General features: G+C 44.3%; 2 protein-coding genes across 4 annotated transcripts in view; one reads left to right on the top strand and one right to left on the bottom strand.

The window, feature by feature from the left end:
* The window catches only part of CDK5RAP3 (CDK5 regulatory subunit associated protein 3), a 35017-nt gene extending 32495 nt beyond the window's left edge, over nt 1–2522 (bottom strand). Inside the window, exon 1 of one of the 2 annotated variants that reach the window (XM_053262253.1) lies at nt 2484–2522. In XM_053262253.1, coding sequence (XP_053118228.1) covers nt 2484–2507 — 24 coding nt within the window. In that variant the 5' untranslated portion in view covers nt 2508–2522. Of the gene's footprint in view, nt 1–2319; nt 2419–2483 lie in introns of those variants that run through there. The other variant, XM_053262255.1, reaches the window with a different exon arrangement.
* PRR15L (proline rich 15 like) lies at nt 1356–17218 on the top strand. 2 transcript variants are annotated; one of them, XM_053262257.1, is made up of 3 exons: nt 1356–2339; nt 12751–12822; nt 16617–17218. In XM_053262257.1, the coding sequence occupies exons 1-3, from the start codon at nt 2217–2219 to the stop codon at nt 16974–16976; spliced, it is 555 nt and encodes a 184-aa protein (XP_053118232.1). In that variant the 5' UTR covers nt 1356–2216; the 3' UTR covers nt 16977–17218. The 2 variants fall into 2 exon arrangements, 1 of the variants encoding a protein (XP_053118232.1); XR_008309939.1 differs by having other exon boundaries at nt 2231–2339; nt 12561–12999; nt 16462–16641.
* The last annotated feature ends 7182 nt before the right edge of the window (nt 17219–24400 follow it).

The following is a 24400-nucleotide window of genomic DNA, read 5'->3' on the forward strand; positions in this document are numbered from 1 at the left end:
ACCAAAATAATGCCATCTTGAACTCTCTGAGAACTAGGCCAGGGTTTTATGATCAGGATGCCTGTGTCAGCTGGTTCTGTTCTTCATCAAATCGCCTGTTGTTCTACCCTGAGTTTTATCAGTAAACTGTTATTTCTGCTATTTACTGCCTGCCTCCCATGGCCATGCTTCGCTGCACTCGGGCCTGGGATGACAACCAGATAACCATTTGCTATGTAACAACAAACTGTGTAACGATTTAGAGCCTTAACAGTGGTTGTGCTGTGATCTTCAAGGATGTGTATGATGATTGATTGGTAGGGCCTACCTGACAAGAGCAGTGGTTTATTTGTATGTGCTAATATGCTTGGAATGTATTCAGATGTATCAACTCATGTATAAATGCTTTGGACGGACTCCCTTTTGGGTCCATCTTGTCTTTGGGAATTATCCCCTTGACGGTCGTTTACTTACTCTGCAGAGATAATAAAGCTACTTTGACCTTAGAAGTCTCCTCTTGATATGTGCAAGAACTGGTGATCGGCTACCAAGTAGAAATAATCCGTTGCTAGTTATCACTATACCTAGCCCTAACATGCTCTACATGGGGCTGCCCTTGAAGAATATCCGGAAACTGCAGCTAGTGCAAAATGCGGCAGCTAGGGTTTTATCTGGAGCTGCCCGGTGGGACACGTCAGACCAAGTTTGAAAGAGCTGCACTTGCTACCAGTTTGTTTCCAGGTCCAATTCAAGGTGCTGGTTTTGACCTTTAAAGCCCTTAACGGTTTGGGCCCAGGATACCTGAGGGACCGCCTGCTCCCAAGGGTTACTGCCCGCTTGACGAGGTCATCTGAGGGGGCTCTGCCGATAATGAGGGAGGCTCGTTTGTTGTGCATGCGGCACAGGGCCCACTCTGTTGCTGCCCCCAGACTCTGGAATGCTCTCCCAGTGACTATTCGCTCCTCGGTCTCCATTACAGCTTTTAGAAAGAGTGTAAAATCTTGGCTTTTTGCCCAGGCATTTATTTAATTCTCTGCTGCTACTCTTTGTACTCTGTATTACTTTTATGCTTTTGTTTTAAATTTTTAATCAGATTTGTTTAATATTTTTCACTCAATATTCTAATTTTGTCTTTTTCACCATCTTGTTTTTAAATTTTGCTGTAAACCGCCTTGGAATTGTTTTAATGAAAGGCAGTATATAAATTTAACACCCATTTGCTGTCACTGGATCTCATCCAAGCCCTATCTGACCCTGAGAACTACCAGTTAAGACAGCTGAACTGCCACTCTCTGCTCCATTCTAAAGCCCTTCCCTCAGGAATCCCACTTGGAGGGCAGTTGGCTCCTTGGGTTTCAAAAGATGATTGACAGCTCTGGTGCTGCTGCCAACCATCACACAGACCCTTAGTCCATCTAGCTCAGCGTTGTTCTACTCTGAGTGGCTGCTGCTCTCCAGGGCTTCGGATGGAGAAGGGTCTTTCCCAACTCTACCTGGAGATGCTGCCAGGGATTGAACCTGGGACCTTCTGCACACAAAAGAGGCTCTGTCACTGAGCTGTTCACTTGGGAGCAGTAAACCCTGTCAAACAAAGCATACCTGGCTTCTAAATAAGGAGGCCAAGTCCTGGGCTACATATCTTTGTGAGTCTTCAGTAGCCAATGTTTGAAGAAGCGTGCTCTCTCCTGGCGGGAGAAAAACACTACTACAGTGGTCCCTCGACTTACGAAGTTAATCCGTTCCGAACGCACGTTCGTAGGTCGAAATTTTCGTAAGTCGAAAAGCGCACCACGGAGGTCTGGAAACATTCGTAAGTCGAGGAAACCGCATCTAAAAATTCGTAAGTCGAGGAAGCCGCATCTAAACCGGCAACGACTTCCGGTCATTTTTGTCGTTCGTAAGTCGAAAACTTCGGATGTCGAGTAGTTCGTAAGTCAAGGGACCACTGTACAGGTTTCTGCAACAGATTCATTAATGGGTACACTAACAATGAATATATGGAGGCATTGCCTCGTCCTGGCCAGACACAGTCAATCCAAAAAAGAGATGAGTTTAATCACAGTCATCTCCATGAATTAGATGAACAGGAAAACCTGAAAAATAGTGAACTTAACATGTGAGCAGGACTAGTTTAAAGATAAAATTCTGTCTGCTTGCCCCAGAAGGTTTAAATGTAGAATTAATCTAGTGATGACCACCTCTCTCGAACTGAAGGACTTCAGTGCACATTGGCCCACATGAAAAACGGGCCCTTATCAAGGCAAATAAATCAGATTAAAAATGGTTACAAGTTTGGGATAAGTTCCTTAAATGGTACATACAAGAGCCTTCTTTACTTACAGATATCTACAGATGCAAAGGTGTGTGCTCCTTCTCTTTTTCCCTTCCCTTCCTTTCCTTTCTTTGTTTTGAAACAGCTGCACTGGCTGCTGATATGTTTCTGGGCAAAATACAAAGTGCTGATTATTACCTTTAAAGCCCTGAACGGCTTAGGTCCAGGTTACCTTAGAGAGTGCCTTCTTACGCATGATCCTCACCGCACAGTAAGGTCATCTGAGGAGGTCCGTCTCCAGCTACCGCGGATGTGTCTGGTGGCAACTCGGAGGCAGGCCTTCTCTGTAGCTGCTCCTGGCCTGTGGAATGCACTCCTGGCAGAAATCGGTAATCTGAATTCTTTATTGGTGTTCAGGAGAGCCCTCAAAACCTATTTGTTTGGCCTGGCCTTCCAGGGTTTTTAAATTGTTGTAAATGGTTTTAATGTTGTAACCTGGTTTTTCAGGGTTTTTTAATTGTTTTGAATGTTTTAATTGTTATTGTTTTATGGTGTTTTATAATCTCTGTTTTTTACTGTTAATTTAATTGTTTTGTTTTAATGTAAACCACCCTAAGCCATTTTGGAAGGGTGGTATAGAAACTGAATACATAAAATAAAATAAAATAAAATAAAATAAAATAAAATAAACTGCTTCCTGGAGCAGCCCCTTGGATTGAAATGCCCATGGAGATTCTTCTCTTGTCCTGAGGAAGAGCTGGCTGTCTTCCCCAAGGGATTACGGCCTTTTCCATTACTGGTAAAGTTTGCCGTTGAGTCGATGTCGACTCCTGGTGCCCACAGAGCCCTGTGGTTGTCTTTGGTAGAATACAGGAGGGGTTTACCACTGCCATTTCCCACACAGTATGAGATGATGCCTTTCAGTATCTTCCTATATCGCTGCTGCCTGATATAGGTGTTTCTCATAGTCTGGGAAACATACCAGTGGGGATTCGAACCAGCAACCACTGGCTTGTTAGTCAAGTCATTTCCCCGCTGGGCCATTAGGTGACTATGCTAGTCTAAAAACTACTAGGCTGGGGATCTTCAAGCATGCAGAGGATGGGAAGGGAAATTAAGAAAAGTCATCGTTACCTATCTAGGAGATTTTACAGACAGGGCTTTATGCTGTGGGGTATCTGAGGAGGGAATCTACTTCGCAATAGAGTCGAGACAGTTTAATCTGGGAGTCCGGATTACATACAGCATTCACATAGCCCTCAGCTGCTCCCCTACACATATCAAAGACAAGTGTCAGAGTTTAGCAGAAACATCTCAAAAGCCGCTGGAAATGGAGGATTATTTTAAGTCGGACATACCTTGGACTAAGCCAGAATTTGCAGCCTCCCTTGGGGGGGGGGGCGGGGGACAAAGCCCTGTCTGTCCTAGTTTCTGTTAGCCTGCAGGGAGGTCAGGTTAAATCCAGCAAATATGTGGACTGGCACACTCCAATCAGGAATGGATTCGACAGGGAGTGGAGGGGGAGCCCTGTCTGTAAAACCTGGTGAGATGTACTGAAGCCACATATTATTATGTAGTTTATAATTTTTGTTTTGTTAATTAATTTTAATGGTGTTTTCATGTAAACCACCCTGAGCCTTTTGGAAGGGAGTATAAATTTTTTTAATAATAACAAACAAACAAACAAATAATATTCAGTAGAAGAAAAATGGGGTGTGCTACCAGGTTCAGAGAGAGAGCCTTGGGCTTGGAAGTCCTTTTTAAGAGGGTCCAAGTCATGTGCTCAGTGCCCACTGAACACCTCAATATACAAATATGAATGCAATGAATATTGATTAGATAGATAGATAGAAGCTGGTCTTGTGGTAGCAAGCATGACTTGTCCCCTTAGCTAAGCAGGGTCCACTCTGGTTACATATGAATGGGAAGCTAGATGTGTGAACACTGTAAAATATTTCCCTTAAGGGATGGAGCTGCTCTGGGAATAGCATCTGTGTACTTGCATGCAGAAGGTTCCTAGTTCCCTGGCATCGCCAAGATAAGGCTGAGAGAGACTCCTGCCTGCAACCTTGAAGATAAGGCAAGGAGAAGCCGCTGCCAGTCTGTGTAGACAAATACTGAGCTAGATGGACCTATGGTCTGACTCAGTATATGGCAGCTTCCTATGTTCCTACAGAAATAAATAAAATGGGATGCCAGACTGGGGATGGATAGGGTCAGTTGCTCTCCCCCTGCTAAATAAAGAGGATCACCACTTTTAAAAGGTGCCTCTTTGCTCATTTAGCCTGGAACACTTCATATGCTTCTTGTGTCAGAGAATAGGAAGAATGGGATTAGTTGCCAGACAGAAAATAGGCTTATCTTCAGGACCAAAAATACAAAATACTTGTGTTGGGCAGTTATCTCCTAAGAAAGGGTAAATGGCTTTAGCCATCATGGTTAATGGGCAATCCAGTAGGAAAACAATGAGAGCCAGGTATGGACAAAAAGAGCTTCCAGAAGATGTCAGAAAACCCATACAGGAGATGGACAAAAGAGCCAATCTCCCTGGGGCAATAGAATGATTCAAGAGAAGACAGGGCCTTTTAGATACACAAATGCAAGAATGTCAGGAATGTTGCAAACTTGCTCTGGAGGGGTCATAGCAATAGCCACTGCATCTGAGGGAAGTCTCAGGCTATTAGGAATGATCTGTGCAGTCAGCCTGATTTTAATGGAGTGGTGAGTCTGTATTGGACTCTCCTGGGAGTAAAACACATTTGCCATGCTTCTCCCCCTTTAGGGATTCCTGGGTTTTTCCAAACTCCAGTGCTAAAATACTGCTTATTCCTGGACTATTTTCTCATCCACACATCTCAGCCATGCCAAATACTCCAGTAGGGGTGTAAACCAAATTAAAGGGGGGTGGTGGTGTACTGTCAGATCTGGGATCCAGTATGAGGCTGCTAGGCAGCCAATGGACTGCCTCCTAGCAATAAAAAGGCAGCTCCCAAAGCAAGAAAGCAAAGCAATGATTGGCTGAAATGTATTTTGGTTTCGGCAAAATGTATTTTCAAAATACAAAATATTCGAGCAAATGTATTTTTGATACAAATTTTTTTCCTGAAAAGTATTTTTCATACAAAATACAAAAGTATTTTAAAAACATATTTTAAATACTTGTATTTTCTATACTGCTTAGCTCTGCAAGTCATGCAGAACATGAGGGGAGACCAGCATTACCCACTACATGAAGTGTCACACTTTTCCAGAACAGGAACTTCACTTGACTTGGACATAATATTAAATATTATTCTGCACTGCATAGAAACTACTTTAATGACCTGAAAATACTAAAGTAACAGCTTTGTTTGTTTGTTTGGACATTTGTCCGGGGGGGGGGGGGATCCTGTAAAGAGTGTGGGGGAGGAGTCAGAAAGAAAAAGGGAGGGAAAGGAGAAGGAGAAAATGGAGTTGTTGCTGAATAAACCTTTAATAAACCAAGGTATCTCATACTGCGCAGGAGGCAATGGTAAACCCCTCCTGTATTCTACCAAAGAAAACCACAGGGCTCTGTGGGTGCCAGGAATAAAAAATGACTTGATGGTGCACTTTACTTTACTTTATGAGGGATGTAGCTGTAAAACATGTAACATTCACACCCAGGGGCGTAGCTATAATTGGGCTAACGGGTTCAAAGAACCCGAGCCGTGCCCAATCAGGAGCCGCCATCGCAGCCCTGACACGCCCCCCACGTCTGACGTCAGACGCAGGGGCGGTAGTTTAGCTCCTGAGCGGGGACCGCGCAGCCCCTTTGGGAGCTAAACAAAGGCTGGCGCTGCATTCGCAGCACCAGCCAGGAGCGGCTCTTCCCTGCAAAGGCAGGGAAGAGTTGCTCCCGGCTGGTGCTGCGAACGCAGCGCCAGCCTAACTAGCTCCTGAGGGGGCTGCGCGGCCCCTTCAGGAGCTAAGACTAGTGCTACATTCACAACGCAGCCCAAAAGTGGCTCTTACCTGCAGGGAAGAGCCTCTCCTGGGCTGTGCTGCGAACGCAGCACCAGCCTTTGTCTAACTGCCGAGGGGGCTGCGCGGCCCCTTCAGCAGTTAAGCTGCTTCTCCCGAAGGGAGCCTCAAGGCTCTGTTCGGGAGCCAGACCACGCCCCCCGTGTCTGATGTCAGACGCGGGGGCGTGGCTATCCCCTGCGTCTGATGTCAGGCTCAGGGGGCGGGGCTATCGGGTGCCCACCGCGGCCGCACATAGGCCGCCGGCAGGCTAGCTACGCCCCTGTTCACACCACATTTCCTAGTACATGTTGAAATGCTGTCCTCACTCCCAGACATAGTACATTGACGTTTGACACTCCTCATTTTTCACAGTTAACAGTTCCTACACCATAATTGCTATAGAATCAAGCAGTATCCCTTTCCCAGCAATGGTGTACACTGAGTACAGTGGCGCATGCTAACCCAACACCCCCAAAGTACTTGAAGATGCCAAGAATCCTAAGTTAGAGGTTTGCTGATGAATCACATGGCAATAACAAGAAGCATCAACTTTCCAACCAGTCAAGTCACTCAGTGTATTTGTTTAAATCATAGGTCATAACAAAATTTATACAAAGCACAATGGGCCCATTGGATCACGTGTGCTGTACAATGCAAAGGTGTTCAGTGCCAACAGTGAAGGCATATAAAAGAGCTAGGAGTCAGTACTGTATTTTAGCAATTCAAGTTATCTCACCATCTTGCTACCATTTCAATATCAGGTGATTATCTTGACAAAATAGAACAGCTGTTTGAATATATTTATGCCTAAACTTCTAGGCAGCTATTGCAAATAAAGCTATCTTAAAAGCAATGTATTTGCCTTGGTGCACATAGAAGGAGCAAGCTATTTCAAAATCAGACATTACAGTATGCCAAATGAATTATATATATGCATTAATATCAGTCCAGTGAAAGTCATGTTTGTGATCAACGTCCTGCAGATTTCAACTGATCTTTCTCTGATATGGAGCCCTTGGCAGAGTTGGCAATAGTGGTGGTGGTGGTTTTTTAAATAACAAAAGATTCAAATTACATCCATCACTAGGACTGCCGGAAATCAAACTGGGAGAATATAGATTTTATTTTTTGCAATTAAATTCAAGTTAGTGGGGTTACTTGAGACACCCCCCACCCACCCACCCAAAACACACACACACACGCCCCTCCTAATTCCATTCAGCTTGTCCTCCCTGCGTTGAGAAGATCTGCTAAAAGAAAGAAAGAAAGAAAGAAAGAAAGAAAGAAAGAAAGAAAGAAAGAAAGAAAGAAAGAAAGAAGAGGAACTGGTCTGGCAAGTGGCTGAGCCAGAGCCTGGTTTGACTGATCATTCAGAAGGAAATAATAAATTTAAAAAAGCAATCGTTCAACCAGGTAACTGGGAGCTAGAGGCCTTAACTCTTTAAAGGGACTGAAGAGACAGACAGTGGAGGAGACTTTTTCTTGCTGATGGAAACTTAGCCCAAGATTTCCTGGGCTTCTACCAAACCCCAGAAACAGAAAGGTTCAAGGGCTGCCCCACAATCATTGCTTAATTTTTAAGATGAAAGGTGCTAGAAAAGGATTTGAGCCTGCCTCAAAGTCATATTCTCTGACCTGCAACCGTCTGATCAGTTCCAGATCTGTGTGGGCTGATTAGATAGATTCTTTATTTCGGTCGTTGACCAGCATAAAAAGAAAATAATTTGCAGTAACATCCAATTAAACATCCAATTAAATGATAACATCGTTAAATCCAGTTAAATGATAAATTCTTTACGGGTTTTACAAACAATATAACAAAACTTGGCCACACTGCAGGAAACTGTTTCTTTAAAACTGGACAGCAAATCATCTAAATAAAATTCATCACTATGGCCTGGAAAATTCTTTAACAAAGGGGAAATAAAATTTAAATGAATATCCTTGTAAAAAGCACAATAGAGAATCATGTTAGCAATGGTTTCTATGTCTCCTGAGTCACATGGGCAAAAGCGAGCTGAGTAAGGTCTCTTTTTGAACTTCACCTCTAGAACTGCAGTGGGGAGTGCATTAAGGCGGGCGAGAGTCATAGCTCTCCTAAATGTGGCTATTGACAAATTGTTTAAATATTCAGCAGGCCTAGTATTTAAAGGCTGATTGCCTATATACAATCCTCTCAGTAACTCTTGCAATTCTATATCTAAGACACGGTGCTGGCTGATTAGAGTTCTTGCGTGGTGCAGAAAAAGCTGTGGAAACTATGTTGGGACCAAGTTGTGCCAAGATATCCCAAACACAGCCCAATTGCCTAGATAAGGGGTCCCCAACTTTTGGTCCCCAGATGTTATTGGACTACAACTCCCATCATTCCCAACCACTGTCATTGTGCCTGAGGATGATGGGACTTGTAGTCCAATAACATCTGGGGACCCAAGGCTGGGAATCCCTGGCCTAGATCAATCCTTTCATATGTGAGGCTGTTTATACTGAATCAGATCCTTTGGTCCATCTAGCTCAGTAGGGTCTTTCCCAATCCTACCTGCCTCACTGTCTGTTTTAAGCTGCTTTTTTTTAGTTTTTCCTTCACACACACTCGAATGTACACACACACACACACACACACACACACACACCCCTTCCCTTGAAGAGGGATGAGATGAGTCACTTCCCCCAAACTCTAAAAGCTTCCCCCAATCCAAATATTCCTGAAAGATCTCCATAACCAGAGACAACCTTTTAACAATTAACAATTAGCCCCCAGAAATAAACATCTTAAGTACTGACCATGAAGAAACATTAATATCCTGTTATCAATCTCAGACTGTGATCAGGCATAACTATAAGGCACACCCATAATGTTATTTTCCAGCGCTAATAATGGATTGAGGCCTATCCAGAGCTGTATATATTCCCTGCTACCCAAAAGAAACTGAAATTCCAAGCCAAAAGTTTAAGCCTACACCCATTATACAAATGTGTACAAATGATATAAGTTCATGCTGGTGGGGGTAGGCAGATTGGTTGCCCTAAGGAAACCTCAAGCTTGCTCTGACCAGTGTTTTGAAGGCACAGGAGTGATTGGGGAATGCAGCAAACTCTCATCCAGATGTGCCTTAGGAGAGCCTCTGTTACCACTTTTGAAATCTGGATGCTGAGAGGTGTGGTTTGGGAAGCAGTGTGCTAATATGGTGATGTTATTCCTCCAGTGTTATTGATGTGATCACCTGCTACAATGCCCTGAAGCCCTTTACATAGGCAAAACAGGACAGTCTCTATTTAAGAAAATGAATGGAGACAAATTTGGCATTTAAACATGCAGGAACGCCAGTGGCAGAGGAATCTGATCTCTTTTGACATTCGGTTTTTAAGAACACTATATTAGGATTGAGTTCACACATACTGTACGTACATCATTCAGTGGACTGGCTCATACCATCCTCAGCAATAATCCATTTACCAGGAATCTGGGATAGCTGGTAGGTGTACATGCCCATGGTGTGTGTCGTGCAGGCTGCCAAAAACCTCCTGTTCCTGGGTTTGCAGGGCATCAATTACACATTTGACCAGGATAATTAATCTGAGGCCTGAATGGAGCTTGTCGATCCCAGTTGATTGGCAGGCTGAAAACCCAGGATAAGGAGGTATTTTGCAACCTACATACCAAGCTCTGCAAGAGCACATGGCCACTGGGAATCCCATTGGATTGGACATTGCTGGTGATCATCGTGTGAACCAGAACAGCGAACAGTGCATTGCCTGTGTGAATCAGCCATTAAAGGTTACTGCAAATCCACTAACAAACATGTTATCCTTAAATACTTTCTGATGGAGGCAGTCCATACATTCAGCTGTTGTGAGTCCTCAGGTGTTGAGAGACATAATTTATACATGTGAATCAGTCCTCAGATTCAGAGGGTGCTGTGGTGTAGTGGTTAGAGTGCCAAGAATGATGTGGGAGGCCCAGGTTCACATTCCTGATCAGCCCCAAGTCTCCGTTGGCTGTGCAGCACAATCCTCAACATGTTTTCTCAAAATGAGTTGAGGAGTGCAGCTTTGCAGGCACACACATACATTTATATCCTGTCCTACGTCATGAATATAAGCTCAAAGCAGCTAAGAAATAACCAATAAAGCCAATACATATATAATGAAAACAACATACAGTAGAAAACAGCTGTGATCATATCTCTTCCAACTGACTGATTTAATTTTTATTGGGTAAACTTAAAAGACTTTACCCAATAAAAAAGCTTTCAGTCATAAGTGCGAGAGAGAGAGAGAGAGAGAGAGTGAGTCTGTTGCATTTCCCTGAGCAGAGAGTTACAAAGGTGTAGTGCCACAACAGAAATGGCCCTGTGTCTGGTTCCCACCAACTGAAGGCCAACTAGAGGTGTGTCAGAGAGCAGGCCCTTCAACATGCACTCCAGGGCTTGGGCAGGCTCTTACTTACTCAGTCAACTTCCTTGGGAGGAAGTCCCAAACAACTCAGTTGGACTCACTTCCTAGTAAATATGCATAATATTGGACTGCTTGGCACACTGCCATCTTCTTGCCTAAACTACTCTCACTGAGTGGTTATGAGACTAAAGATTGATAATCACCTATATGCCACCTTGAGCATACGAGGAAAGGGCGGGGATAAAGGAAGTGATTAGTTAAAAAACAAACAGTAAGAAGCTGAAAAACTGGAATTTGCTAGTCTAGTTTGCACATACAACATTCTTCATGGGATGACTGCAACATCAAGGGATTAACATACATATGTCAATAAACTAGCACAGACCAGACCCTACAGAGAGAACATGAATATCATCCAGTGTCTCTTCAAACACAATGCTTTTCAATAGCATTGGTTCACACATACCACTCCAGCTGCCAAGAACGAAGTGATAAGAAACCAAATGAGGAGCATGTATGCATGAAACAGCTCCAAAAAAACGATCTATGGCTTAAATTATGTCATTTAGTTTGAATAGAGACATTCACAGCTAGCTCTCTCACTATATAATGTCCCTCATTTGGTGTTACAGCTGGTGTTTATATCCAGACAACGTTACAGTGTTACAGCTGGTGCTCCAGACAATGCTTAAGTTAGTATTTTTCAACCCCTTTGGAACTGAGGAATCATGTAACAACAACAATAACAAATATTTATATACCGCTTTTCAACAAAGGTTTCCAAAGCAGTTAACATAGAGAATAAATAAATAAATTATTCCTTTTTAGGTTTACATAGAGAATATAGAGGTTTATAGGTTTACATAGAGAAATAATAAATAAATAAATAAATCCCAAAGGGCTCACAATCTAAAAAGAAACATAAGACCAACACCAGCAACAGTCACTGGAGGTACTGTGCTGGGGGTGGATAGGGCCAGTTACTCTCCCCCTGCTAAATAAAGAGAATCACCACATTTAACATGTTGCAGAACCCTACCACACACACACACACACACAGAGTTAAAAAAACAAAAACTAAAAATGAGTAATGAGTAATTTGTTTCACAATTACAGAAACCAAGGGCAAATGTTTGTACAAATTTATAATTATAACTTGGAATATCATTATAGATTATAATTGGCAATCAGACAATTAAACACTTTCATAAATAATTTTTAGGGTTGCCAACATTTCATTGCCAGAATGAGGGACACAAGTTCTAGAATGAGGGAGACATGTTTGTGGGGACTGGCTGGGTGCAGGGGGCTGGGAGGTGTATGCAGTGGTAATCAAGGGCTTGAGTATCATTGACATATATGTAATTGAATTATATTTCTATTGATAAATGAGGGACAAATGAGGGACAAATGCTGTCCCTATAGGGGCCAACATTTCATCCTTGAAATGAGGGACATCCTGCGTAATGAGGGACAGTTGGCAACCCTAGGCACAAGACCAGAGAGGGCCACATGTTATTCATAAACATTCCCATTCTTGGGATAGGTGAGACTGACTGGCGCAAGAACAAGAGGCGAGAGTGAGGTGCCTGAGGAGACTGTAAAATTTCACAGAAGCCCTGAGGGATGCTTGTGGAACCCGAAGGTTTCACAATACCCTGGCTGAAAAACTCTGCCTTAGATTATGGTGCATTCCTGCTTTTCAACTCGGTTAACATGATGTGATCTTTACAATTCCAGTGTTTTGAAGTTATCATCTTGATAGCTTGGTTTGCATGCCAGTGATATCTCACCCTCTATTTATCTATCATTGCCTTTGCCCTTCAACATCATGATGCACTTGCTAAGGTAAGCTGTTTATGAAATGTTGCCCCAGTAAATTCATCTCTGAAGTGTCTCAGAACTTAACTTTTTTTTTCTACAACAGACTAACAAGATGGCTGTTCTGGAATTCCCCATGAATCCAAAGAACCTGTGTCTCCCCATCCACCCATTTCCCTCAGGTGCCATCAAATTGAATTGCTTTGGGGCAGCAGAACACCTTGGCTTAGATTTCTCTCATCATGAATATTCAGATCTCTCTCAGCTCAGCCTCTGTTGGCTTCTGTTTACTTTAGGCAGGAGTGGCTCAGTCTCCGGTTAACCTTGACATACAGCAAGCAAGAGAGAGAGAGGTGCAGCAGAAACAGGTATGTGGCACCTCGGCACACCTGAGATGTGAGAACCGCTTTTCTCCCGGTTGCAGGAGCCCAACCTGCCAGTTTTGCCACGGAGTTCTGCCTCTCCTTTCTCCATGTCGGTCTTTGTTCACGACAGCTGAACATACTCTCTGGTGAGGGAAGAAGTGTATTAGTCCAACGAAGCAGGTATGTTGGCAATGGCGCTGTTGGGAGAGGAGGGGGACGGAAACTCAAACCACTCACTGGGCCGCTATGCCTCAGTGCCTCCAGAAATGTTTAATTGATCATCACAACAGATGGAAAGCCTGAAACCAGTGTAGGGCAGTTGGCAGGGTTTGGATCTGGGAGACACAGCTTCTTGAGCCTTGCTTGCTCCTCCCTGGGGCGCAGGGGCCTTGGACTAAGATGTTTTCTCTCGGCCAAATCTATCTCACAAGGCTGCTGTTGAAATAAAATAAGATGACACATCTACTAAGCACCTTTCCCCCACGTTACACAGCAGCAAACTGAGATTTACCCCTGAAAGTAAAGTTGAGAGGAAGGCCTAGCCAATCCTAATTAGTAGACATGTATAGTACTAATCTGAACATATGGAAGCTTGCCCCACCCATTCACACTTAACTTTTTCATGTACACTTAAAATAACTGAGGTGTACTCCTGAAAAACGTGAACTGGCCCCAAGAGCTTTGTGCATGAAATGTGCAGCTCACAGCAGTGATTCATTTGTTACACAGAAGTCTTCCTGCAAGGTAGTGTGTTTGTGGTAGGGATATCGCAAAGCACACACATCTGAAGTGCAGACTTTTGTTTTGGAGAAAATGCCATTCAACCCCAGGTAGCACAAATTGCAATGGTTGTGTGAGTGTCGCAGAATCTATTACAAGAATGGCAATGAGTAACTCAACTGCTCACCCCCACCCCACCCCACCCCGCCCAGATGTCAGTACCAATGTATAACTTGTTAATATTGTCTGTTAATATCGTCTGGTGTTATGTAACAGTCTTGAGGTGGAGGGGCGCTGCTTCTCTTCCAGTGCAGGAGCATAGAAGCAAAGGTTTTCTTTCAATTGCATCCTTCCTGCTCCCTTATTTAGTAAGAGAAAGGGTAGGTGGGAAGAAAGGAGATGAAGGATAGGTTTATACTGAAAATTCAAGCCAGTTTCAAGGCAGTTTAAGTATCAAACCTCCCAATAAAGGAATCCTTGAAATTATGCTTCTATGGAGCAACTATGGCATCTAAACAAAGAGCTGTCATCTTGTGCATAAGACTATAATTTGCATAGTTCTGGGGTGGGGAAATCCATTTCAAGGAGTTCCAAAACAATGTAAATTTGTGCTGTAGAAGCGCCCAATGACAGGTTGTTGCTATGTGTGAGCAACAAAAGAATCTCTCTTCATGCTCCCCTCCACCCATCCCCACTCCACAAGTAATTTCTGGTAGAGCAGAGGAAGGAAAGGGAATACTTGATCCTCCACTCCTTTTATCTTTTCCCACACAACCTGCTAATAAATCCAGGGTGCTTCCACAAGTCAGCCCATGAATGCTGCTGATCGCTTTTTCAGAGTTAGCTGGAACCGGAATTTAAAATGGTGCTTCCACATGCCAATTAATATAGAACTTTATTCTCTAGCAATGCCCTTCCCCCGGGCAAGACCCTTCACCATGCTTACAGTAAGTTCCATTCAGCAAAGGTCCTTTCCGATATGAATTGAAACCCTCCTCTTTCAGGTTCTTCAGCTGGCTTCATTAGTTGTTCAATGGAGGGATTAGTGCTGAATAGCCTCTGAGTTGCCCTTTGAATAGCCTCTCTGAATTGCCCTACTGTCCATTTCCCCTCACCCCACCCTTGCAGGGGTGCGGTGGGTGAGGGGAAAAGAAAGGATAAAAACAAACATACGTTATAGAATATCCTACTCTAGATGCTATAATTAAATTTCTAAGCACCATGGCTCCCTGGCATCTAGGATTCGTCAAGCCTAGATCTAGAGCTGGGCTGCTCAACGATGGCCCTCCTGCAGATGTTGGCCTACAACTCCCATAATCTCTGGCTGGCTATTGGCCACTGTGGCTGGGGATAATGGGGTTTGTAGGCCAAAAACAGCTGGGGAGGCCTAAGGTGAGCAGGCCTAATCTAGGGTGTCTTGTAGGGTTGCCAGTCCTCCAGGAATGGCTTAGACTAGAGTCTTCAGGAATTGGCTTCAATCTCCAGGAAAGATTGAAAAGCAATCCTGGAGAATTTAATGGCTTGATATTGTGGACAATACTGGGAAAACATTTTGCTTCAGTTGACAACCCTCTTCATACCCTAGATCAGGGTTTTTCAACCTGTGGTACCCCAGATGTTGCTGAACTACAGCTCCCAATTTATTGGGCTACAATTTATTGTGTCTGGGGTGATGGTTTTTCAGCAGCTTCTTCCCTAGACTGGATAGTGAAGCAACAGAGCCTTATGGGAGATTCTTTCTTTTTCTCTCTTTTCAACACACCATGTCCCCAGCTCTTGGTCTCCCTTCACTTCCCAATTATAGCACAGGTTTGCTTCAAACAGACTAAAAGAAAGATCACAAAGCAACAAAACAAAACAAAACCCCACCTTCAGCAAACACCCAGTTGAGATCTTGACGGAGACTGCTTCAGTCCAGGATCGAAGCTGGCTTTGAATTTTAAAAAACAAACAAACCCTCAGTTATTTATGGATCTGAACTTGGCTGGCCTCTCTGTGCTTTTCCAGACAACTTGCATTGTTTTCAGTTCCTGCAGCAGTACAATACTTACTGACAGGCTCTGGTGTGAGATCCAGATGCAAATCTGAGTTTCTGAAGAATTCCATTCTCTGTCCTAGTGAATTTTGGCTTTGTAGTCAGACCCTGAGTGCCGCCTTAGCACTATATTTACAGCGCCACCTACTGGCCAGCAATGCTCTCCCTCTCTTTTCAAGTCCACTTTAAACTGGGCTTTTTCTTTAAAGTAGCCATGAAAAGAGACTGAAAGTACTTGCCTTCGTATGCACATGGATGAGGTGAGCTGTGAACTAAGTGTTATTCAGGTCGTAGCTGACACATTTTAGAGTGTGTACAAACAGTTTTACTGGTGAGCCTGCTGTGTACCTTTTCCCAAGAGAGGGTAAAGCAGCTTGGAGGGGGGACAATTCCTTCCTCCAGCAGGAAAACAGCCTGAGGAGGGAGGATTGAGAACCCTCCCCTCCTTGGTCTCTCATTTCGAATGGTATATTATAAAACAAGACATCTGTCAAAAGAATCTCAGAACTGTGCTTAACATGCAGTTCTTCCCTCAGTAAAGGGGCAACCCTTCCAAGAGGCAAGGTGAGGTCACCTCGGGCAGTATATCATTGTGGTGCCAGCAAGGCAGCAAGATGCCCTGCTGCCCTCTCCCTTTTGAAAAAGGGGAAAGAAGGGAAGGGAAGGAGGGTGCACACAAGGGGGGGGCAGCATTTGGTGCCCTGTCTCAGGCACACAAAGGTCTTGAGCATCCACTGCCTCAGTATCCACATTATGATGTTCCCCTGCCAATAAGTGAGGCACAGGTGAGGACCAAGGGACAAAGCCTGCAGTCTGGGCTCTTCCTTAGGGTGCCAGGGACTTTGGGACTTCAGATTAACTATTTGTCTTGTATGATCTATTTCCAGTAATAAAAACCAGGAGGGCGGCGGGGAATAATAGGATTTGGAATATTAAGCTCTGACATCTAGATCTGCTTCACTGACCAGCTTTAGAGAGAAGAAACAACCAAAGCTACAGAAACTTTGACACATTTGCCTTTGTTGTATGTTGATCTCACAAGGGTGACGAGTCCTGTCTGCCAGCCACCATGGCGGAAAATAATCATAGCTGGTGGAAACTGACCTTCCTCCGGAAGAAGAAATCAACCCCCAGAGTTTTGATGCTAGCTTCTGAAAACCCAGATATCTATGCTGTTGTCAACAATGAGAACCAGCAAGAGGGTATGCTAGCAGACAGTGGCAGCAGTGGGAGCAGTGAGCGTGAATTCAATGCCCGGCTAGAGAAGATTGTGGACAAGAACACCAAAGGGAAACATGTCAAGGTCTCACATTCGGGGCGCTTCAAAGAAAAGCAGAGAGTGAGGCCCACCTTGTCAGAAAACCCCAACTTGTTTGCTGACAGTGAGCGGGATGAAAAATGAGGGGTTTTGGAAGAAGATATGCCCCTCGTACACCTTCACTTAAGGACTCTCTTTTATCATAAGCCTACAATGCCTCCATTTCATTAGGTCTGCAAATGAAGTTAACGAGGGGCCATCTGGAATTCCAGATTTAGGTCCTGATTTTCACTTGAAAAGGAAAAGTTTTGAAGAGAATGAACTTTATTATTATTTTTGTTTTTAATTTAAGTAATAAAGCTAATTGTATTTAAATACTGCACAAACTTGCTGGGTAATCAGTGATAGAGAAAAAGAAAAGCCAGAGGTAGAGCGGATTACACCACACAGGAAACGTATTTATGATTACTTTAATGCAGATCTCTGAACACCTTTTAGCTAATTGCCATTTTCATAATGGGATGAGCAGAGAATGGATGTTTTTGCCTTGAGTTCAGTGCTTACTGTTGGAGTTAGGGATTCTCTAATCTGTTTTAGTGACTGGGAGTACACAACTAGGCTGTGATGCAGAACTGCACAACTGTGATCCACCAAGCCAGATGTAGCCCCCTATGTATTGTGGCTTGCCAAACATGCAGTAAACTGCCTGCTTTTTGTAGTCCCAGGCAGCTGAACCCCACTTCAACCCTTGGATTGAGATCATTCTAGGGTTCTTTGAAACAATATGTTAGGATATGCCAAGACTGATGGGATCGCATATCACAACCAGTCTCAGCATATGCTAAAGGAAGTAGGGGCTTGCGTGACGATGAGGGGGAAGCATGCACTCGCAGGGCTGAAGGATGTCAAATGGAGCTTGGCTTCAGCTGAGCTTCTTGCTACGGCTGAACTTGTAAACAAGTCCCATGTTAAAAATGATCTGGCCCCTTCTTGAGCTGCTTTGGAAACTACTTTTGAAAGTCTGATCATTCAGTGATGCTGCTAGAAAAAAACATAAAAATCAAAGGTAAGCATGTTAGGCAAAAATCCAAAAAACACAAAGAAGGTCCATTTCTTTACTAGGACCAAGTAACATGTATAAAGTGGTCGCAACCACCATTAGAACTCATTCCAGCATAACAGCAGAACTCTTTGTCTGTCTCTGCATGTAAAACAAAACAAAAAACTTGGGGGTAGGGAGACAAACAGCCTCAAGATCTGAAATGGTGTGGGGGATCGGTGTATGTGGTTTCTTGATTATGGCCTCCCCACTCTCCTAAACAAAACTCCATTATTTCATTGGACTTCTCCACAGCCTTGTGTCCAAGTTCAAGGCTCATGCCTGAAGCGTCACCCAAATGGTAGCAAACATTCATTTCAGTAAGGAGGGGGAAAGGACTTCTAAAACTGATTGTTGCACGCATTGAATTCAAGGTTGCTCTTTTCCCACATTCATTTCAATTGCCTCTAGGTCATTCCCTGCCATATCTGTTTGGCAACCCATGTGAATGTTCTCTACAAAGAACTCAATTAATAACTCACCCATCAAGTTCGTTTCGCACTCATAAAAACCAACAGTTTTGCTGAACTTTGTACATCACTTTTGTTGGATTTCATGACAGTTTGTTTTCCTAGTTGGCAAGAATTGTTCATTGGAGAGTTTTTGTCCCAATAGTTGGCTCCAGTTAGGCTTGAATTATAAAGGAAAAGCTTATTTGCTTGGTCTTTCTACACCCACTTCACCAAGAATGCTAGAGCAATTCAAGGGTGAGCTGTTTTACCCAACAAAACCCCAACCACCAAAGTTGTCCCTGAACCCCAAGAGTCTAAGCTTCTGCCTTATAGTCTCAGATGCACACACACGCACACCACACACACACACAATAAAATTGTTTTGTCTCTTTCTTCGGTGTTGACAAAGCAGCTGACAAGTGCAGCATGAGACTTCTCACCAAAATTATTTTTGCAAAATTTAAAAATTAAAATTACACATAACTAAATGATCAGTTCTACAGCACCAACAACAGCCAGTCCATTTATTAGAGCAAGTATTCTATCCAGCATCATATACAAATATGACAATTTACATGGAAAATAATTATAGATGCATCTGTCGTCTTATACCCCTAACTCATGTTGTTTCCATCATCTTAGTAGTCCAGAGCATGATGTTTTAAAAGTAAAAGAGTGCCTCTGTACATGCACAAAGTCTCTCCCCTACCAATTAAGAGGCACACTTACAAACAGCTGAGACTATGGAGAAAGCTTCACAGAGGTCAGAATGTAGGTCTCTGTGAGTGACAGCACATCATTTTTATTTGGGTACAAATTAAAACTATGGCAAGGGTGCTATAGTTGAAACTATTTTCAACACAATAAATCAGTCCCATGTGAAATTTTTAAAAATCAAGTTAATCTCTGAGTATGTGCAGAGTGCTTGCTTCATCAACATAGCTATTCCCCACCCCCTTCTGATATTAGACAGCAGCATGTCAAAGGCAAATGGTGTGTCTAGCTGGGTGCTTTCTCTTTATAAACTTACCACTGAATAGTGGGATCACAGAGGAAGACCAGGGGAGCAATGCTCATTGGGGAGGGGACAATCTCTAATTTGGAATTATATTATTTTTCCTTGTCCCCCCCACCCCCCAATGGCATCTTCTGAGTTTGCTGCTGAAAACCTGCTAGTCTCATTCTTCTTTGCTGCCAGGGCCAGATGTCCCTAATATGGAGCAAAGCAGCTAATTTGGGGTTCTGTTAAGAGCAGCAGTATGGGAGGCAAATGGATCTTATCAGTGTGGCACAATCCATCACTGATTTTGTAGAACTCCACTGAAATGTAGGAGTTGTGTTCTGTCATGCTCTTGTGCAGCTCCCATTCATCTCAATGAGACTCAGGCACAAAACGATTGCACATATGGATTGTGGTCCATAGGTGCATGTGAAGGATACCATTTGGATTGTTCATTTCAGGCACCAAAATATTCCTAAGCTGATCCTGTTATCTTTAGGTTTAAGACCTTTATAATTATGTATATATAGGATAGGGTGTGTGTGGAAGGGAGGGACTAATAAATATGTGGTGGTTGACAGGGAAACTCCTCCTTTTCCCTCCCAAGCCTGAACATTCAACGTCGATGGAATGGAAAACTCCAACATTAGATTCAGAAGAAGAGCAGCTGGATTTCCCACTGAAAACAATGGGAGTCTTAAACAATGTATATCTTTTGTAATCGTCTCTAAGATGGGGACCCTTTCCCCCAGCCTGTCTGAAAGTTGGCAGATCCAGTGCTTCGAATGGCTGTTAATTTCATGTGATGTGGAAAAAACACAGTTATAAGCAGCCAGATACAGGGTCTGTCTCCCATTGAAATCAATGGACAATTGAAATATATGAAATTAGAACTACCTGAATAAAACCCAAACACAATGAATGAATGGGGCGGCAGGGAGGTACACTGCCGCCCCGACGGACCCTTTGCTAATGGAGCACTGGCTGGGAAAAGCAGAGGGAGGGGTAAGTGCACCCTCCCCCGCCCTTAAAGTCAACCCGCTGCCTTCAAACCAGTGGAACTGCTGGTCCTTCGAACTGGTTCTGTGCACATCCCTAACAGCTAGCCACCTTCCTTAGCCTAGATTTAGCTCTTGTGAATAATTGACTGATTTATCCAATGCAACCAAATAATGGCTGAGGTATATCACCTGAACATAGGTTAAGAAGAGGGTAAATCAGCTGCCAAACAAGTGGAAAAGGGATGACAGAGCTGTTTTAAACATCTCATTCTTTTAAAAAGATACTTAAGAGAACATCTACAAGTGCTCTTGGTTAACAAACAGGCCAAATTAGGAAAGTAATGCAAAACCGGAGTTAAATGGGGCAAAGGTTGGAACTCCATTACTTCTGAATTCATGCAACCATGGTTTCGAGCAGGGGCGTAGCAAGGTTGGGGTGGGCCCAGAGACAAGATTTTAAAATGCCCCCCCCCCCAAGTTAAGCTCAAAAGGTTTTGTAAATTGTGGACAATGCAAGTCATTTAATGGTACAAGAGAAAGACATGCTGTTCTGGTAGCTCCAGGTCTTAACACTCAGATCAATTTCGGAGGATGAATACAACTTGAGGAAGCCCAGGTGGGTGCATGGCTGGGGGAGTCAGTCATGTGACTTGCCTCTGGGGGGCCCTAAGGGAGCGGGTCCCCAGACAACTGTCTCCCGTTGCCCTATTATAGTTACGCCCCTGGTTTCGAGCCAAAAGCAATCTGAGGCTTGCCTCGCCAAACCCCCCAAAACCTTCAGTTTTCAGTAAAGTTCTTTGCCAAGACCTGAGGTTTGGCTGCTGAAGCGGTATAGATGCTGCCATAACCATGGTTTTGTGCCGATTTTGTAACCGCAATCATAGAGATGGTGGTGCAGACACACCAGGGATCATGCTTGTGGTGCTTCTCACTGGCCATGTCTCCCAGCTCCAGGCCTCCTGTCTCAAATGCAGTAATGCAGCTGCCTGGCAGCAGCCCCAAACACGTCCCATCCCAAACTTGTCAGCCTGTCAAGCAGCAAAGTAGCACAAGGGCATGCCCTTAAGTGCTTTGCTCCCTGAGAATAAAGCAACAATGATGTATGTTCCTGAGCACAAAGACTCCAGATGGAAACATAAGCAGGGGACCCCACTACAGTGCCAGGATGGGAACATTTGGCAGAGGGTGTGTGTGTGTGTGTGTGTTGTTGTTGTTTTTCCCCCCCAGGGTTGGGTTTAAAAGGCAGCCCCAACTAGGGATTATTGAACAGCCAGTCTCTATTTTTTTTCATAAATAAGTTGGGGAAGGGGGGGCCTATCTCCTTTGGGGGCATTTGTTCTCCCTAGGCTTACTCATGAGAAGGGCCAGGCAGCAGGATCAGCATTCCTCCAGTGAAAGGAAAGATTCCACATATGTGATGAGGATGGATGCTGACCAGGAACGGACTGCTCACCCATGAGAGCACAAGGACATGGGGACACCTCCTCAGAATTCATGAGAAGAACCATCTGTGGGGACCGAGGTGTCAGGCAGAATCTCTAATAATGCATGACGACAAATCAACCCCTTTCCCCATGGATTGCTCTCTCACAAGAGTGTCAAACCATGAGGGTTCTATATCAAGCCAGTTTGCTCTGTGTAGGAAAGCTGTGAAGAAGGGTACGCCAGCAACTGCTCTCCCTGTCCTGGTGACTGCCACCAAGTAGATGCCAAAATGCACCACTGCCAGCCCATGTATTATAATTATAATTAGATTTCTATACCACCCTTCCAAAAATGAGCACCCTTGCTTGTGCCCCCAAATGGCAACCTCACTTTCCTGGGATCACTGGAAATCAGGGCTCCTCTCTCCCACAATTCCCCATGGTGGCAGATCTACATATGACACCACACCAGCCTGCACCCAGGGATTTTGAAAGAGAGTAAAGATCTATCCCCACACCCAATGTTCTCCCTGTCCACACACACAGCTAGGCTCTGATACCCCTTGTCAAGGAGACCATGCAAGGCTTCTCATGGGAGGAGGGGGTTGCAGTGCAAAAGTTATATCATTAACCGGAGAGAGTGGGGGCCCCACACAAGTGGGGCCCCTTTAGTTGGGTTTGCTCAACTCATGAGCACACAGTCCAATGGAAGACTGAGGGTGTTCACTGGACCTTCCCAGTAGACTGGCCCTCTCATGAGAGAGTTAGCCCGCTGGCAGAAAACCAGAACAGAACAGGTGTGGTTTGGTGTGCATGGACCACTTTGCCAGCACAAAATTTCACAAGAGCATCCTAGGTCATGGTGGGACAGACCACCCCAGGACTCTTTGCCTTCCCTCATATACATATTCCCTCCTAGGAAGTCATGTTCCCTTCCCTTTCCAGAGTAGCAGGGGAATAGTGTCCCCCCAATACCTCCCTAAGGCCACCCCCCCCAAATTGTGCTTGTGTGAGAGTTTTGTGGCGAAGCTCTCAGGAAGTGGGCAGTGCAATCGCTGTAAGAAGCACGGCACATAAAGGGGTTTTAATGCTCTTTCCATGCCGGGTGGACCATTCCAAGAAGGCATGACCACACCTGGCACCCCACCCCCCACCCCAGATCGTGGCAAATCACAGCCACTGTGGTGACACAGTGAAGCTGATGCTTCACCCACAGTCTGGCTATGAAGCTTGCTGGGACATGGTCTCAGTGTCCAAGAGAAGGGAGGGGCCACCCCACCCTGAAACCAGAAGCTGCTGCTGCAGTGGTTGGACAAATGTCTGCAATACAATTCATGGTTTCAAATTGAAACCGTGGGTTCGTCAACCTCCGGTTTCACGTTTCATGTGAATTTGGCCACAGTGTTTGTAACATATAGAAAGGAATTCCCAGTGTACAGTTTATAAAGTATGCCTTTATTTAGTCAGACTCTAAGGGATTATACCTTGATCTGTACTTAATTTATACCACAGACCAGCCTTAGTTGTTGCTTTGAATGCTGGGGCTCATCCTAGATTGCTCAACTCTGGCCCTCCTGCAGATGTTGGCCTACAACTCCCATAATCCATGGCTGGCTATTGGCCACTTTGACTGGGGATTATGGGAGTTGTAGTCCAAAAACAGCTAGGGGGGCCTAAGTTGAGCAGGCCTGTCTAGAACATGCAAATGATAATGGGGAGAAAGTCTCTGAGCACACACTGAGTGCCACTGCTTCACCAGAGAGCAGTCACATGCAGGCCTCCTACATCTAGGATTAAAGGGAAGGGCTTCTTGGTCCTGGGGCATTGCAAGATTGCAATCATAAAGTGAGAAAAACCCTTCTGTGTTGTTTAAGGGAGGAGTTGGGTTTAAATGATTAACTAGAGACCTATAGCTAAGTTTGGGTTAGCAGTTTGAACCAATATGCCAAATTCAGCTGCTTTCTTCCCACCTACCCTTTGGGACCCCCTCCCTCTCCATTCTTGTCATCTTCCACCTCCCACAGCAGGTCACCCACTCAGCCTCTCCTCTGCCTTCAACATCTGTATGCTCCCCCCACCTATCCTCACCTTTGATATCCTTTGAAATAGCTGCACTGTTTCCTAACTTTCTGAGACAGAACCTCCCTGCTTGACTTTAGAATGTTTGTAGCAGGGACATAGCTAAGGGAAAGGGGACCCGTGTTCATCCCTCTCTCTGGCAGCCCCCCAGAGTGAGGGGGTTAATGAAGAAAATAGGGAGGGTGGAGCTGGGGGCCGTGTTCTTTGAACCCTTTTGCTCAATTATAGCTATGCCCCTGGTTTGTAGCTATTCCATACCACCACAGTTTAGCCAGTGCAAGGCGTTAGAAAGGAGTTATCACAGCCAAGCAACAATCAGGTTTCATGTGAAAAAAATGTCCTAACCTCTCACCCTTCTCATGCAAGGCTACGTTCTCAGCCAGTAGACAGACCCATCCTGAGACAAAAGAACTTCTTGTGTTCTGTTTTTGGTAACAGATAATAAAGGTAGACACAGCTGCAGGAAATATTGTCTCCTTTGGGGAAATCTGGGTAGGTAAAGGTAATTAGGTA

Source organism: Hemicordylus capensis, chromosome 6 (genome assembly GCF_027244095.1).
Source record: "Hemicordylus capensis ecotype Gifberg chromosome 6, rHemCap1.1.pri, whole genome shotgun sequence".
NCBI lineage: Eukaryota > Metazoa > Chordata > Lepidosauria > Squamata > Cordylidae > Hemicordylus > Hemicordylus capensis.